This window comes from Chrysochloris asiatica, unplaced genomic scaffold, assembly GCF_000296735.1.
Source record: "Chrysochloris asiatica unplaced genomic scaffold, ChrAsi1.0 scaffold00107, whole genome shotgun sequence".
Lineage (NCBI taxonomy): Eukaryota > Metazoa > Chordata > Mammalia > Afrosoricida > Chrysochloridae > Chrysochloris > Chrysochloris asiatica.
Genome location: NW_006408625.1, coordinates 9,543,995 through 9,562,583, shown reverse-complemented (window position 1 = coordinate 9,562,583; position 18,589 = coordinate 9,543,995). Strand labels below are relative to the sequence as shown.

Genomic DNA, 18,589 nt, shown 5'->3' with positions numbered 1-18,589 from the left:
TAATTACTAGGCTACCAAAGCTCCTCCTTAGGATTTGTTGTTGTTGTTAAGTGCCATCGAGTCATTTCTGACTGATAGTGACCCTGTGTATAGGGTTTCCATGGAGCAGCTGGTGCAACCTTGCAGTTCAAATTGGTTTGCAGTCTCATGCATTAACCCACAGCGCCACACCAGGACAATCTTTATAGGTACAAACAGCCTCTCTTTTCTCCCACAGAGTGGTTGATAGATTTGAACCACCAATCTTATACTTAGCAGCCCAAGGATTAACTCACTGCACCACCAGGGCTCATATTAGTGATTCTAAAACTGTAATGGGCATCATAATGACTGGCCGGGAATAATTTAGTAAGTTTGTTGAGGCTCAAGTCTTCATCTGTTGCAACTTCCGAAAGGATCCTAATAGTCTAGGAACTACATCTACAGAACCACCATACTGTAGACTATATTCTATATTTGACTTTATGTATTTCTTTACAACAGACTATTATTGTTAAGTGCCATCAAACTGATTTCATGACATAGCGACCCTGCTTAGGTTTTCCAAGGTACAGCTGGTGGGTTTGAACCGCCGACCTAATGGTTCGCAGTCCTGTGCTTATCCTACAGTGCCATATCAGGAGTCCAATGAGACTTCAACTTCCTTAAAATCCATAGCCATTTTTCAATGCCTTTATATATTTCACAGTGATTAGCAAAGTGCATATAGAAGCTCTGTTGGTTTCTAGAAATACTTGTTGGTTTTTAGAATAAGGGTTCCACTTTCATGAGAACTTTACACACCACATTTTTCTCCATTCTAATCATTGTCTTTTAACCCGATGGGGTAGATCTGTGATTCGTTTCCTAAAGGGCTTAAATTGGACCCCAGTAAGAAGTTCAGGAGTCAATCCATCAAAAAGAACTGGAAATAATTTTGATCATGCATATCAACTCAGCTCAACCAAAATATCCATTCTTTTCACAAAAATAGAGTTGTTGTTGTTGTTAAGTGCTGCCAAGTCAGTTCCAACTCATAGCAACCCTGTATAGGGTTGCCAAGGAGTAGCTAGTGGGTCTGAGCCACCATCCTGTTGGTTCAACTGACCTTGAGGTCCAGTGCTTAAGAATCATTAAACTCAAATTTCATGTACCAAATAGTAACACATTCTTGAAGGCAGACTTTATGTCCAAGATTAGAACTGAAAGTAAGTTTTACTCTTTTATCAGAATTCAACAAAATGAGAATCCACAATGATCAATCTATTTGGAGCTGTTTAGGAAGAAGCTGAAACCTCCACACAGTCTAGTGCTCACCTGAAATCCCACAAAGGAGATCTGCATCGAAAGAATGGTACCCAGGCAATACACAGTGCAGTAGGCCACATAGATGCGGTGGGAGAAACGTCCTGTGAGCATCAGCACCAATACATGGAGAGGGATCAAATTGATCAAAAACACATAACCTCCCCATGAAGAGACCTATGACAGGATATGGAAGAAAAAGTTGTGAGCACTCCTTCAAGACCACCACCACTCTGCCCTAGGATATCACCTGTGATTTTACAAAGAATATCTCTTCACAGTAACTACACACTGTATTTGTTCTAACTGGTTTAATTTAAATCATACAAATTGCTACTCCCAGCATCTACTTACATCATCATCACATAAGAGAACTCAACTCTGATAGTTAGTCTAGATTAAACATCAGTCTACTCTGAAGGTCACATGTAAGATTTAGGGATATCTGAGAAAGGTAAGCATATGTAAGCAGTTAAGGAATAAACTATACATTGTATATATACCAGGAAAGAAAGTGGGCCAACCAATATTTACTTCTAGGAACCTAGTATTTAGAGAACTTAGAAAATTAAAAATTATTGTCTCTGTCTTGCTATCTTAGGATAGGTTTTATGTGGAGATAAGAGATAAGACTTCTAGCCTGCAGTCAATGAATTCAAAAGCCAAGTGCTACTTCCAATTTATATCAGTTGAGAACAGGAACTCAAACCTAGAGATACTTCTGGAAAAGAGAAGTAAAAAAGTTACCATGTAGAAATAAGCAAGGGCACACTTGGCTGCCCAATAGATGGAGCCAGTCTTTACTGCCTTGATCCACATGTAATAGGTGAGCAGCATGCAAAAGATGGCAATTCCTGCAGAAAAAAAAACCACACTGATATTTAAGAAGAGACAATGCTAACATGGTAGTAAAGAACACTGTACTAAAACCAAATGCATGAACTTTTTCTGTGTTAGATGTACTTCCTAATAGAAGGAGTCCTGGTGTGCCACCTTAGGATAAGCACTTGACCTCAAGGTTGATTTGAACAGCAAGGTTGACAGTTCAAACTTATCAGCCACTCCTCAGAAACCCTATTACAGGGTTGATATAAATCAGAACTGACAACAGAACTTACCAACAACAACAACCTAATAGAAATGTAATGATATGCACTCATCTTTTCTGTCTCAGATTTCTATAAAAAGAAAATAGTAATAACTACTTCAAAAGACTGTTATGAAAATGATTTAACTAACAGGTATAAAACACAACAATACCATATATATAGTAAGCATTTAGTAAATACTGACTCTTGTTGCTCTTTCCCCATTAAATTCCCCATTAGAACAACCCTAAAGATATCCCACCCAATCATGCATGACATACTGCCTCCATATCTTAACACAAGCTGCTTCCTTAAACCCCTGTCTTAGGCTGGGTTCTCTAGAGAAGCAAACTCAGTGAAACTCATATATGTATATATAGACAGAAATTTATTTCAAGGAAACAGCGCACACAGTTGTAGAGGCTGACACGCCCCAAGTCTGCAGTCAGATGTCAGACTGGAGGTTTCTCATGATTCACGGAACTGTAGGAGCCAATGAACCCAAGATCAACAGGTCAGGTGACAGGCTGTGGGTTCACAGACTGACAAATCCAAGTTTGACAGGAACTATGACAGGCCACACCCAAGATCAACAGGTCAGGTGACAGGCTGTGGGTTCACAGACTGACAAATCCAAGTTTGATAGGAACTATGACAGGCCACTAGCTCATGTCCCAAAAAACTGGAGGTCAAAATATGACAATCCAGATGCAGGATCCAGAAGTAAAGACCCAGAAATATTTGCCGTTACATCCATATATATATATTGGATGCATACCAAACCCATGAAAAAACTCCCTTTACTGGATGCTCACAGCAGATCTCATCTGGAACTGGTTACCTTATATCAGATCTCATGGAGGTGATAACATTATTATGTAATTACCGAACTACGTAACTAACTGCAGAGAATCATGGCCCAACCATGATGCACAGTCTTAACCTTCATTGCTCACCTCTTGTCAACTTGTAATCTCTAAATAAAGACAATTATAAAGTCATGCGTGCCTAAGATGATACAACTAATAAATGTACAATCAAAAATGCACTAACCCCACACAATGGAATATTATGCTATCTTGAAGAATAACAAGGAAGCGGCAAGCCACCGCATAACATGGATGAACCTTGAGGACATTATGTTGAGTGAAATTAGTCAGTTACAAAAAGAGAAATACTGCATAGGACCACTACTCTAAAAAACTAAGAAAAAGAACCCATACTAAAGGGAGGGTGGGGGGATTGCTTTGTTGATTGCTGGGTGTTGGGGGTGGTTGAGGGGAGGGAGGGGAAGGTGGAGCACAGGGCAGGGATTAGACACAGAATGATGTATGCACAACCTTGGAACTATAGGGCTCTGCGATACAGAGATTGAGACATGGTTGGAATGGGGAAAAGGGGGGAATAATGTTAAGATGCTTGGCTGTCTTTTGAATCTTGGTTTTCCTTGCATTACAATATAAAATAGACACTGGAGGGGGAGAGAAAGGAATAGTCAGAAACATCACCATAGAAAACTTGTAAGTCCATCTTCTGCCTATAACTGATTGGAATACCTAAAATGGGGCTACAACGTGCCCAGTGAAGGAGGTTTCCTGCGGAGCTTCTGCAATACATAAGACTATAGGTAGAAGCCTGAACCACATCCAGATCTCCAGAGATGGGAAATTCCCACTTGAAAGGACAAGCAGACCAGCCTGGAGCGGCTAGAAGGATAGAAGATACTTCTTGAAAGAAAGACCTACAGGAAAAATACAAAACAATAGAAGCAGACAGACTGTTACTATAAGAACAAACAAGTTGCTTGCCCAGGAAACATCAAGGCAAGTGGTCGGGTCCCCTCAGTGCAAACCCCCTTCCAAGAATAAGACTCAATGGGAATAGATGCTCTAATTGGTGACCACACTTGTCACCGATAAGGGGAAGTGAGGGAAACAGCAATGCAGTGGCGAGCTAAGCCTTACAATGTGGAGAGTGAAGCATGCAGCTGATAAGAAGAGAGGGCATGTGCACAAGAACACCCACACTTGCAGATAATACCCACTTGACCTGGCTTCAATGACTGGATGATCAGAGCTCAACCAGAAGAAGAAAGAAGAGGAAAACAAAAGTAATCTGATACAATTTGATGAACTTGGCCTACACTTATGGATGCAGTAGCTCAAAAGAGGGAACAAATCCTTACAGCAAGAATCATTCCCACCCCCTCCACACACAGAGTAGACAGAGATGGGCAACTTGGACATTGGTTACCCAAAATGGGGGGGAGGGGGGGACTACAAAGGCAAGAAGTGACTGGCTTATAAGCTTTCAAGAGGGAACCTAGAGCCAGGGGGCCTGGAGAAAGGCAGAATCTCCAGTGTGTAGTATCAAATCTGTCTAGGCAAGGCTGATGAAATGAAATACAGATGGGTCTCTTGTGATACAATAGTGAATAACTGTTATCAGGACTGATTGTGAGGGTTGGAAATGTAAAGGTAGACGTTTTATAACAAGGAAGGGAGTGATTAAGGAGCATAGGTCCCTAGGACCATCAATGGAGAAGAGCCGAGAGCGGGACCCTACCCAGAGAAGCAGCGATACCTGAGATGGAGGCAGAGACAATGACGTGGAGCGATGGAGCAACTGGTGACTTTAGATCCAGAGAGGGAGAGCAACTGTGTGCTGAAGATTGGAGGGGGGCAAGGTAGTGTAGGGTATACCCTTTGGTTGGTTGATGACGCGTGGAGGGGATTGTAACCATGGCGATGAAATGATATACGATAGAATGAATATAAAACTAATGTTCTCCCATGTAAACTATCATATAATTCACAATAAAACATTTAAAAAATGCACTAACCCCTTAAATTTTTTAAGTGAAGAAAACAAAAATGTTTCATGCACACATACAAGAAATATAACAATTACAGTCCTCTTTTCAGCAACTGGTCACGTGGCCATACCTTTTACTACCATCCATCTGTATTCCTTTGCCCTAAAGCAAGCACTTCAACTGATCAGGTTCTTTATCTGGTGGGATGACCCAAATCTTCATTCCTAGAGGGTCTGAGTCATTTATAGTGATGTCAGAATTTGATTGCAGTTGTTTTCCATTAACTTTTATCACAGGGCATGATAGCACTAAAAGACATTCTAAGCAATCTCCTGTGTTCAGATACACTGTTCTTTACCTCCACCGTTGTTGTTACATGCCAATGAGTAAGTTCTCTTCGTTATCAATCACACCAGCCAATACAGTGTCTCCCTTTTTTGCCTGTTAATCCAAAAGCATGAGGACTTCAAAGTGGTGACATTCTTATCTTCCAGTTAAACAGAAATCAGTTTTTTCTTCAGATGGGAATATTCCCACCTTTGGAATGTAGACCTCCAGATCCACAGAGTACAGGTTCAGAGGAACCAGAAGCAAACAGTTTGCAAGTAGGCCATAAGAGACTAAAGTGATTGGTGCTATTCCTATTCCCACCCTTTAGTTACTAGACCTGTGAATTCTGGCTATTGGAGAAGTGCATAAAATATCTGGATCAGAGCACACACACACAGTCTCCTGGAAAACAATGCCTCAATCCTGCAAGATCCTGCTACCTACCTGTTACCATAGATGCCTTTGGCCATTTTTGTTTTGTCTTTTTTTAAAAAAAAAAAACAACAACAACATTTTATTGTGAATTTAGTGAACATTTACAGAGTTATTGTTAGCTGCCATTGAGTCGGTAGTGAATCATAGCAACCCCATGCACAATAGAATGAAACACTGCCCTGTTCTGGGTCAACCTCACAATCTCTGCTATGCCTGAGCATATTACTGCTGCCACTGTGCAAATCCATCTCATTGAGGGTCTTCCTCTTTTTCTCTGATCCTCCATTCTACCAAACATGTCCTTCTCCAAGGACTGGTCCCTCCTGATAATATGTCCGAAGTATGAGAAATGAAGTCTGGCATCCTGGCTTCCAAGAAGCACTCTGGCTGCACTTCTTTCAACACAGATTTGTTGTTCTTCTGGCACTCCACTATACCTTTAATATTCTCCTCCAACACTGTAACTCAAACTCTTCTATGGTCTGCCTTATTCATTGTCCAACTTTCACATGCATATGAGGCTATTAAAAATACCATGGCTTGAGTCAGGTGTACCTTAGTCCTCAAACTGACAACTTTGCTCTTCAATACTCTAAAGAGGTCTTGTGCAGCAGATTTGCCTATTGCAGTACATCCTTTGATTTTTTTGACTGCTGCTTCCATAAGTGTTGATGGTTGAGCAAAATGAAGTCTTGGACAACTTCAATCTTCTCTCCATTTATACAGATGTTGCTTATTGGTCCAATGGTAAGGATTTCTGTTTTCTTTACATTGAGATGCAACCTAATGGAAGGCTGTGGTCCTTCATCTTCATCAGTAAGTATTTTAAGTGGTCTTTGCTTTTAGCAAACAAGGATGCATGATCTGTCATATCATAGGTTGTTAGTCTTCCTTCAGTCTTGATGCCAGATTCTTCTTCATATAATCCAGCATCTCAGATTACTTGCTCAGCATATAGGTTGAATAAATGTGGTGAAAGAATACAACCCTGGGGCATACCTTTCCTGATTTACAGAGTAGATCATCAGTTTTACAAATTCAACAAATCATACACTTCATCTTAATATTTGCAATTCCCTCAATGCAACATCATTTATTCCATTTCCAACCTTTGTGTTTTGTTTCCATTCATCCTTTTTTCCCAACCCTTCTGAACTTTGTCCTTGGGTAAATGCTGCCCTTTTGATCCTAAATGGTTAACCAGTATATGGTGTGCATACCTTACTAGTGTTGTTGTCCCCTCTACATACCTATCTACTGCTTAGCTGAAAATTGAGTCGTGGGGGTGATCCTTCTATTGTTTTATCAAGATGATGGGGAACATGGTAAGACTGGTGAATTATAGGAGCATGGGCCCATTGCCATAATTCATTTGCTATGAGTTCCTTGATCGGAGGCTATGCCGTTTAGGATACCATTACAGTGGAACAGTTTGTTGAAAGATTTCAATTTATATTCCAGCAGTTCCCAGAGCTTTGTTCTTTGCCAATGTTTTCAATGCACTTTGGACTTCTTCTTTCAGTACCATTGGCTATTGATCATATGCTACTCCTTGAAATGGTTGAGCATTGACCATTTCTTTTTGGTAGTAACTCTGTGTATTCTCCTTCCATCTTCTTTTGATGCTTTCTGCATCATTCAATATTTTGCCCATGGAATCCTTCAATACCAAAAGTTGAGGCTTGAATTTTTTTCTTCAGTTCCCTCAGCTTGAGAAATGTTCTTCCCTTCTGATTTTCTAACTCCAAGTTTTTGCACATTTTGTTATAATATTTAACTTTGTCTTCTCAGGCTGACCTTTGAAATTCTGTGTTCAGCTCTTATACCATTTGCTTTAGAATCTCTACACTGGATAGCAAGTTCCAGAGTTTCTTTTGACATCCATTTTGATCTTTTCCTTCTTTCTTGTCTTTTTAGTGACTTTTTGCTTTCTTCCTGTATGATGTTCTTGATCCCACACTCCTCTGGTCGTTGGTCATTAGTGTTTAATGCATCAAACCTGTTCTTGAGATAACAAGTGAGACATGTTCAAGGTCATATTTTGGCTGTCGTGTACTTATTCTAATTTTCTTCAGCTTGAACTTACATACGAGCAATTGATTTCATGTTCAGTTGATATGGAGCTTTTCCACTAGATGGTTGGGGGCGGGGGTCGTCTTCCTCTTTTTCACTCTTCCCACAGATGTAGTCAATTTGATTTCTGTGTATTCCATCTGGTGAGATCCATATATATAGTCATCTTTTATGTTGTTTTAAAAAGGTATTTGCAATGAAGAAGTCAGTGGTCTTGCAAAATTCTATCATGCAATCCTAGCATTGTTTCTATTACCAAGCTAGTATTTTTCAACTACTGATCCTTTCTCTTTGTTTCCAACCTTTGCATTCTAATTACCAGTAATTATCAATACATCTTGATTGCATGTTTGATCAATTTCAGAATGAAAAAGTGGGTAGAATTCTTCAATTTCATCATCACTGGATTTAGTGGTTGGTGCAAAAATTTGCATAATAGTGGTACTAGCTGGTCTTCTTTTAGGTGTCTGGATATTATCCTAAAGACAGGACAGATCTTGAAATGCTCTTTTTGATGATGAATACAATGCCATTCCTCTTCAATTTGCCATTCCCAGCATAGTAAACCATGATTGACAGATTCTAAATGGTCAATACCAGTCTATTTGAGAGCACTAATACCTAGAATTTTATGCATTCCATTTCACTTTGACAACTTCCAATTTTCCTAGATTCATACTTTGTACATTCCATGTTCTGATTATTAATGGATGTTTACCCCATCACCAAATGAAGGTCCTGAAAGCTTTATTCATGTCATCACAGTCAACTGTCAACTCTACTTTGAGGGAGGCAGCTCTTCCCTAGTCGTATTTCACGTATCTTCCAACCTACAGGGCTCATATCTTCCAGCATTATTCTGAGAATATTCTGGTGTTATTTATCACTTTTCAATATTCAGTATCCTGGTGCTCTATTACAGTGTTATTCATAAGGTTTTCAGTGACTAAATGTTCAAAAGTAGTCCGCCTCTCCTTCTACCTAGTATTCCTTAGTCTAGAAACTGAGCTGAAACTTGTCCACCATGGGTGACCCTGCTGGTATTTAAAATGCCAGTGGCATAGTTTCCAGAATCACAGCAACATGCAAGCCAGCAAAGAACAACAAACTGACAGACGAGTGGTGGGGCCTCTGAAGCAGGAGAGCTAATATTAAACTGTTCCTGGTGAATACTTGAAACTGTAGTTGAGAAAAGGGCATTGGCCAGATCAATAGCTGCATACCAGGTACCAAGAGATATATTCATTTGTCCAAGCACTAAAACCTTATCTAATGAGAGAGACAAGAGGAAGGGCTGGTTGGTCCGAAGTATAGTGAGCCCATGTACAAAGACTTAGCCATGGAGGGCCAGAGCTGAGAGTGAAGTGTTCAGATGATACGAAGTGAGGGGAGATGCACAAGAATGCTCAAACTTGCAGATAGTATCCATTTGACCTGGCTTCGAAGGCTTGATGATCAGAACTAGAATAGCGGAAGATAATGAAATTTAATAATGAAAGTAAGTGTAAATTGCTACAATCTGATGAACTTGACCCATACTTATGAATGTAGTAGCTCAAAATAACAACCGATTGCAGGATATACCCTTTGGTTGATTGATGATGCATGAAGGGGATTCAAGTACCACCAGTTAACAGTGGCAATGAAAAGATATATGATAGGATGAATGTAAAGCTAATGTTCTCCCATGTAAACTATCACATAACTCACAATAAAACATTAAAAAAAAAAAAAAAAAGACAACTGAGAGGGAAAGAGTCTTCACATCAAGGACCAAACCTATCCCCTCTATACACAGAGTTAAAAGGGACAGGCAACTTAAACACTGGCTACCTAAAAGGCATGAAGTGGCTGGTTTACAAGTTTTCAAGAGGGTGTTTAGTTTCAGAACATGCAAGGGAAGGTAGAATCCCCAATGAATAGTTTTTCTCTTGTCTAGATGGGTAGGGTGAAAGAAGATGGGGATGGGATTCATTGATTCAGTAGTGAGCAGCTGTTATATCTAATTGTGATTGTCACAACTGTAAAGGTAGAGGTTGTATAACAAAAAGGGGGAAGTAGTTAATCTTGCATTCCAGAAACAAAGGCCTAGGACCATCAAGAGAGAAGAGCATAAGCTGAATGTAGGACCCTAACCAGAGTAGCAGCATCACCAGACATGGAGACAGAGGTGATAGCATGGAGAGATGGAGCAGCTGAGGACTCTAGACTCATAGAAAGAGAAAGGCTGTGTGCTGGCGGCCTGAAGACTAGCTTCCAGAATATGCCTGTGGTTGTTTAAATGGTTATATATCCTTGCATGGTTTCTTTTCCTTTCTTTTTTAAAAAGTTTTTATTGTGATTTGAGTAAAAGTTTACAGGGCAGATCATCAGTTTTACATTCAACAAATCATATACTCTGTCTCATTACAATGATTATAATCCCCTTCAAGTACCACCAGTTAACAGTATTTCTCTCTATTCACTTTAGCTTATTTTTTTTTTAACCCCTCGGGCATACATGATAATTTAAACCACCAAAGGGCATATTCTGCAAGCTTGCCTCCTGGACTGCCAGCTCTCAGTCCCTCTCTTTTCATGAATCTAGAGTCCTTGGCTGCTCCCTCTCTCCATGTCCCCATCTCTGCTTCCATCTCTGGTGTTGCTGCTTTTCTGGACAGGGTCCCATATTCCACTTGTGCTCTTCTCCCTTGATGGTCCTAGGGACCTCTGTTTCTGGACTGTAAAATTAACTACTGCCCCGTTTTTGTTACAAAACTTCTACCTTTACAATTGTAACAGTTGTAATTAGTCATAATAACAATTACTCACTACTGAATCATAAGAATCTTATCCTCATCTCTTTTCACCAAACTCGTCTAGATATGATGAAAACTATTCAGTGGGGACTCTATATTCCCACACACACTGTTAAACTAAACTCCCCCTTGAAATCTTGTAAGCCAGGCACCTTATGCCTTTATTGTCCTCTCATTTTAGGTAGCCAATGTCTAAGTTGCCCATCCCTATCTACCCTGTATACAGAGGGGACAGCATTGATACTTCATGTGAAGACTCCTTCCCTCTCTGTTGGTATTTGCATGGTTTTTTTTGTATACATGTGCTAAAGGGTAGATATGCATTGACATGGGTGACAGGGCAGACAAGTGGAGGGAGGCTGGCAGAGGAAAGATGGGGGTGGTGGGAGACAAAGGGAGGAATGCAGTGGTTAGAGTGAATAGAAGTACATGCTGTTAACTATTGGTGCATAGAGGGGATTGTAACCATAAAATGAAGCAAAATATATGATTTGTTGAATATGAAACTTGATGATCTGCTCTGTAAACCTTCACTCAATTTACAATAAAAAGTAAAACAGCAGCTGCAATTGGAATTATCACCGTGTTAAATTACCATCACCCACTTTCATTCTCTAAGATCCATCCATTTGTTGCACAGGCTAGGTAGGCAAGTTAAATGGGGATGTATTGAGAATCATCCCTCCTGCATCCTCCAAAGTACTTTGATAGTGTCACTAGTCTCTGCAATCCCTCCCGGAATGCAATATTGCTTTTAGTTTACTATTTTCCTGGGTTACAGTAGCTCCAGTAGCTTTCACTTGGTTTTTCCAACCATAATAACCCTTATTCTACATGTTAAGGATCCAATACCAGTTGCTAAGTACGTCTATTCCAATCATGCATTCTAGAACTAGGGAAATTGTTCAAGGATTGGCCACTAGACCCACTGTGAGACAGACATGAGCTGAAAATAGTGTCAATTCACAGCCAGTGTCCAGTAATCTAAAAATCTAATTTTTCCTTTTCTCCAATGAACAGTCACTCTAATAAAAATACATTCACTTGACCCAGAATTCTTCCATGCTTACAAATCAAGTAAATATGTAACTCTCCCACCTATTTCACTCCTAGACACACCATGCCTGCTAAGCAGCCAATGTCATAAATTAGGTGTCTTAATTCAGTTACAACTTTAAAGTCCGACTTTCATAAAATAACAATCACGGCAATCTTCAAGGGTGCTGGGGCTCACTTCACTGATTTGTTCCTCACTATTGATAGGATAAGGAGCTCTGGTAGAGTAGTGGTTACAAATCAGGCTGCAAACCACAAGGTCAGCAGTTTGAAACTACCAGCTGTTCCGCAGGAGAAAGAAGAGGCTTTCTGCTCCCATAAAGATTTATAGCTTTGGAAACCCTGTGCAGAGTCGCTATGAGTTGTAGGGTCGCTATGAGTCAGAACCAACTCTAGGGCATATAACAACAACTGATGGGATGGCGCAGGACCCAGCAGTGTTTTGTTCTGTTGTGTATATGGTCACTAAGAGAACCAACTCAATAGCACCTAACAACATATGGTAAAAAATGTGTCTTGTGGGTACTCCAAATGTGGATCTAATGGTATAACCTGATAAATCTACTCTAACATGCCAATTTCTTTATATCTTTGGATACTTTCATCTACAATATATAAAGGCAAGTGTGGTTCACTTGGCTTAGTAGAGGATAACGTGCAAGCCATGCTTCAGTGAACCAACCAAATGAACTATTAGGTAGGTGCTTTTCCCAACCTCTCAAGCTGAAACGTTGAATGAAGAATCTGTGCTTAGTGAGACCTCAGACTGATCCCACTTTATGTTCCTTACACCATTATCCCACACCCTTAATAGCCATGCCCTTTTCCCATGTGCATTCTCCAGGCTTGTTTACACATAATAGAAAAATCAAGTAGTTCCTTAGGAATGTCATGTACCTGTTCCTGGGTCACATTTTGCACTTCATCTTTTGGGGCACACTGAGACTAAATCTAATTATAGGTCTAGAAGCAAAAATGGGTAGTGGTGGTGGTTCCTGAGGACATTCATCAATGTCTTAAGCATCTACCTCATGTGATGCTCTAGACAAGTCCACAGCCACTACCCCTGTGATATCTGAGAGAATAAATCAACATGCACAGCTGGGTTCATCTCATAAGATGAGCTATGAGGTCTCATACTGTTGGCAGAAGTGAAGCAATTTAAGTTCTCAATGTTCCCACCTTCCTGATTATTTTACCATATGTCCCTATTTCAAGTTTCATATTCCCATTTCTTCTCACTCATCACTCTAACTTAACTTCAGACAGGAGACCATTCAATGTTAAGATTTCAATCAGCACTGTAATTCAACACTCTTCTGACAAGATTCCTAAGTGTGGGTTTCAGGAATATGAGCTCTGTTACTATAAGAAATAAAGCTTTCTTTCAGGGCACAAGTGGATACTTCGAAGTTGTTTATGCAGTGCTTCAGCTACGATTTCAAAGCCCTGAGCTCATCTCTTTTTTTTTTACCACTTTGTGTAGCATAAAATCAATCAACCAGCTTCTCTATGCTTCTCATTGACAAAATTGCAAAAATGCAAACATGTAATCTCCCAGAGCCTGGCTTTTCCCAATACTTGACCACTATTAGTGGTGATGGTCAGACTGCAAAGTCATTTGAACTGCAAGGTTGGTGGTTCAAGCTCACCAGCTGCTCCTTGGAAACCCTATACAGGGTCTCTATGGGTGGGAATCGACTCGACGGCACTTAACAACATTAGTTGTGGTATTTTACATATTAATATTGCTGCCTCACACCCCTTTACTAAGGGAGGAGGAGTTATAAACACTTTAGACTTGTACACTTGAAAACCAATTTAGAAAACACATTCTCATAGTTATATTTCTCTAGAACCATTCTTGGTAACAATATCTTAGGCTGATTTGTTTAGAATAGGAGAATCAATGATGCTTACATGTATGTATGTGTATAGAGAGATTTATCTCAAGGAAATGGCTCATGTTTGTAACTGCTGACAAGTCCCAAGTCTGTAGGTCAGACATTTCTTGAAGGATTCTCCTGATTCAAGTCAGAAGGCAACAAAGACAAATTCAGCAGGTAAGACAGTAGGATTTCGGCCCACTGGCCACTAGCCAAAGTCCAAAAGAACCAGAGGTCAAAATATGACAAGCCAAATGCAGGATACAGAACAAACAGAAAAAATCCAGAACATTGCCAGAATGTTCATAGGTGGGATGCAGGCCACGCCTTTGAGTTAATTACATTTCAGTTGATTCACTGCTAACACCGGGTCTCATAATGGAACTTTCAAGTCTCATCATGAAGTAACATTGTTAAAGAACTGCCAAACCACAACCCTAAATCTCAACTTCAGAAACTTCCTAAATTTTCCCTGTTCACAAATCTGAGTTAAACTCTCCTTTTCTCACATTCTCAAAGTACTCTGTTCATACTTCTATTATGCCTAATGCTACTATCTATTACTAGAGTTGTTTTTAATAGGTATATATTTATCTTTCTTCATAGATTCTAAGGGAATGTAATTGTATTCATTAACCATCTCTTGATAGTTTAACACCATGTTTTGTTAGTTGTTGTTGTTGTTAAGTGCCGTAGAGTCAGTTCCAACCCATAGCGACCCTGTACAGGGTTTCCGAGGGTGTAAATCTTTACGGGAGTAGAAAGCCTCATCTTTCTCCCGCGGAGCGGCTGGTAGTTTCAAACCGCTGACCTTAAGGTTCGCGGCCCGATTCGTAACCACTACGCTACCAGAGCTATTAATAAAACCAGGCTTCACTGAAAATAAACCATTAAAAGTAATTAGTTTTGCGGTTTGCCAGACGGCCAGACGTCATGGTTGAGTGAGGCTCCGGGTTCAGAGGAAGGGAATTCACGAAAAGAAACCTTCCTGTGGCAAACCCACACCCTTACAGCCACCTAAGTCTCAATACTTCAAAATCTTAAACTAGCTTTTTAAAAAAAAATCACCGTACTGAGGAACTACTGGCTTTTTAAACTTGTACCTGTGCTGCCTGTAGCACAGCCCAAACTCCTTCATGCTTGGGGGGTGGGGCTGGAACCAACTCGCGCAGAAAGCTACGCTTTCAGTAATTATTGAACAGGGGGAACCACTGGGGACAAGCGGAAGAGAAAGTGAGGGTCTTCTGCCTCACTGTGTAATTTCGGCACTTGCAGTGGGCAGACAATAATCAGTCAACAAAGAAAGGAGGGAAAAAAAAAAAGGCGACTGTCTGACATCATCGGGCAAGGACTGTGTCCGCACAGCAAAGTGGCCTCTCGCCCGCCCCATTACCCCCTTGATCCCGAACCACCCGCCTTCCCGGACCTGGACCAGATCACGAGCACCCACAGGAGCCCTTCGTAGCGCGCACACACCCCGCTGACCCCACCCATAAGACATAACAAGCTAGAGCCCCGCAAGGGCCGCCCAAACCACCACCCCCCAGCACCGCTAGAGCACCGCTGTGCCCACAGAACCCACCACTAGCCCCACACCGCCTGACTGATCACTCGTGACCCACCCCGCCCACCAGGCCCACCAGGCTCCCCACGGACAGCGCCCCCGCACCCTGCTGACCCCACCACCCACCATTAACAAGCTAAGGCCCCGCCCAGCCTCCCAGAACCCACGTGAGACCCACCCTGCTGCAAGGTTTACTGAACTGCAAGGGCGGTGATTCACGCCCACCAGCCAATGCTCAGGAAACCGTGTGCTCAGCCCAAGCTGAGCCGCGGATGTGCACCTATCTGGGTCTGCCTTCTTACGCTGGTTGAGCAGGAGCCGGGCATGGCTCTGAGGGTTGAGACGTCATACTACAGAGCCTTATGAACTGCAAGATCGGTGGTTCAAGCTCACCAGCTGCTCCTTGGGAACTCTATCTAGGTCTCCCTTTTATAGCTGGTTTAGCAGGAGTCCCTTTTTCCTCTTTCTCCCATTTTTGTTTTTGCTTTTGATTGTGACTTTGTATTTTACCCTGCTGCTGTTGTTTGACTGTTACAAGCCTCCCTTCTGCTATTGGAGGACTCTTTGTCTCCCTATTCTACACGAGAAGAGTCAGCAACTGCTGCCAAATAACCAAGCTACATTCGCACCGTATTAAACACCAAAACCCAGGCAATAACCAATACCAGGTATCAGATACAAAGGAAACAGGCAGTACCTGTGAAAGTTACTCTGAGTCAAGCAATAAGAAGAGTGAAAAGGACAGACCACACCCTGACCACATATTCCTGAAAGAAACCAGAGAGCATAAAAAAAAAGTACCAAAATACATACTCATTTAAGCATTAGGGCCACAGATAAACATCAAACATGTAAAAGAAGCAAAAACAGATGACCATATCAGCACATGTCCAGAAAAAAGATAAAATATCTGAGACAAAGGACCTAGAAGTAGATCTGAAATCCATTATAGAAGGAGGGCAGGCCCTGGAAATGCCTGAGAAAGAATTCAGAAAAATGATTATAAAATGTTTCAAAACACTTTACGATGGAGTTGAGAAAAATAAGGAAGAAGTCAGGAAAGTGCTACAAAAACAATCAAACAAAATAGATACAGCATTGGAAACAATGAAAAGCCTACAGAAAGAGGTACAAACAATCAAAAACAAAATGGCAGAAATACAAAACACTCTGAAAAGGCAAAGGAGTAGAATAGATGAGATGGAAGGAAGAATCAGCGAGCTGGAAGACAAGTCTCTCAATACCACTAAGATAGAAGAACAAACACAAAAAATGATAAAAAATTCGGAGGAAGGTCTGAGATTCATGTTGGATAACACGAAGAGGAATAACTTAAAAATTATTGGCATTCCAGAGCAAGAAGAATCACACAAGTCCACAGAGGAAATAGTCAAACAGCTACTGGAAGAAAATTTCTCCAACATACTGAAAGGTGAAAAAATAAACATACAAGAAGCAGAACGAACTCCAAAAAGAGCAGACCCCAAAAGAAAATCACCAAGACATATAGTCAAGCTCACCAAACTTAAAGATAAGGAGACACTTCAGAAAGCAGCCAGAGAAGGCAGAAGGGTCACATACAAAAGAAAGCAAGTCAGCTTAAGCTCAGATCTCTCAGCAGGAACCATGCAAGTGAGAGGCAATGGGGAGACATATATAAAACCCTGGAAGAAAAAAACTGCCAACCAAGAATCCTTTATCCAGCAAAGCTATCAATCAAAAATGATGGTGCAATCAAAACATTCCAGGATAAACAGAAGCTATGGGAATTCACCAAAGCCAATCCTGCACTACAAAACATCCTAAAGGGAGTTCTGTGGACTGAGAACCAACAAGAAGAGACAACAACCAGAGATAGACACACGTGTCAGCACCTCCCTGAATTAAGTCAACAGAAAAAAGAATCGGTAACAAAACTAAACTATAAGAACAAACTCAGAGACTCTGGAAGATCAGTCTATGACCAAAACAAGCACAATGTAAAAAGAAGGTAAACATGTAGGTAAAGAGATCCAGATAGCCAGAAGGTCAGGTTGATTACAGGATAAAATAGTCTGCAATACATGGTCAGAAAAGCTAATGGACTATAAGACAACCTCAATGAAAATTAACACTTCACAACATACCAAGACAATGAAAACCCAGGAAGAATATGAAAACATTAAAACTATGAGGAAATTTACAAGAAAGAATGCAAAAATCTTGAATTCAACAAAGAAAGACAACAGAACAAGGAAGCAGCAACACCACAAAAAAAACAAATATAATGACAGCTACTAATCAATACCTATCGATAATTACACTGAACATAAATGGATTAAATGCACCTGTTAAGAGAAGGAGGGTGACAGAATGGGTAAGAAAACAAGATCCTTCAATATGCTGCCTGCAAGAGACAAATCTCACTCACAGGGACAAAAACAGACTAAAAGTTAAAGGATGGAAAAAAATATACCAAGCCAATACCAATAAAAAGTGAACAGGAGTGACAGTACTTATTTCGGATAAAATAAACTTTAAGGCAAAAACAAGCATAATAGATAAAGAAGGACATTACATCATGATTAAAGGAACAATTGAACAAGATGAAATAACCATATTAAATATCTATGCTCCCAACGAAAGAGCACCAAAATATATAAAACAAACTCTTATAGACTGGAAGAAAGAAACAGATGAATCTACAATAAAATAATAGTGGGTGATTTTAATACACCACTATAAAAAATGGATAGAACAACCAGAAGAAAACTTGACAAAGACACAGAAGAATTAAACAACACACTCAGCCAACTGGAACTCATAGATGTGTACAGAGCATGCAACCCAACAACTGCACAATACATATTCTTCTCAAGTGCACATGGAACATTCTCCAAAGAGACCATGTTTTAGTCCACAAAAACAAATCTACATAAATTTACAAATATCAAAATACTACAAAACATCTTCTCAGATCACAACCTATCAAATTAGAAATCAACAATTGGAAAACCAAGGAAATAAAGACAAATACATGGAAACTGAATAACACCCTGCTGAAAAGAGACTGGGTAGTAGAAGAAATTAAACGTGAACTCGCAAAGTTTCTAGAAATAAATGAGAATGAAAACACAACATACCAAATCTTTGGGACATGGCAAAAGTGGTGAGAGGACAATTTATTGCAATAAACGCACACATTCAAAAAGAAGAAAGAACTAAAATTAACACATTAACACAACATCTACAACAACTAGAAACAGACTAACAGAGGGAAC

At 40.3% G+C, this 18,589-nt stretch overlaps 1 protein-coding gene across 2 annotated transcripts in view; it reads right to left on the bottom strand.

Annotated features, from left to right (window-relative positions):
* Positions 1-18,589, bottom strand: part of STT3A (STT3A, subunit of the oligosaccharyltransferase complex (catalytic)) — a 79,008-nt gene that overhangs the window by 26,965 nt on the left and 33,454 nt on the right. For both annotated transcript variants that reach the window (XM_006867662.1, XM_006867663.1), the window contains 2 exons: positions 2,032-2,138; positions 1,297-1,461 (listed from right to left, as the gene is read on the bottom strand). In XM_006867662.1, the coding sequence (XP_006867724.1) occupies positions 1,297-1,461; positions 2,032-2,138 (272 nt within the window). The remainder of the gene's footprint in view (positions 1-1,296; positions 1,462-2,031; positions 2,139-18,589) is intronic.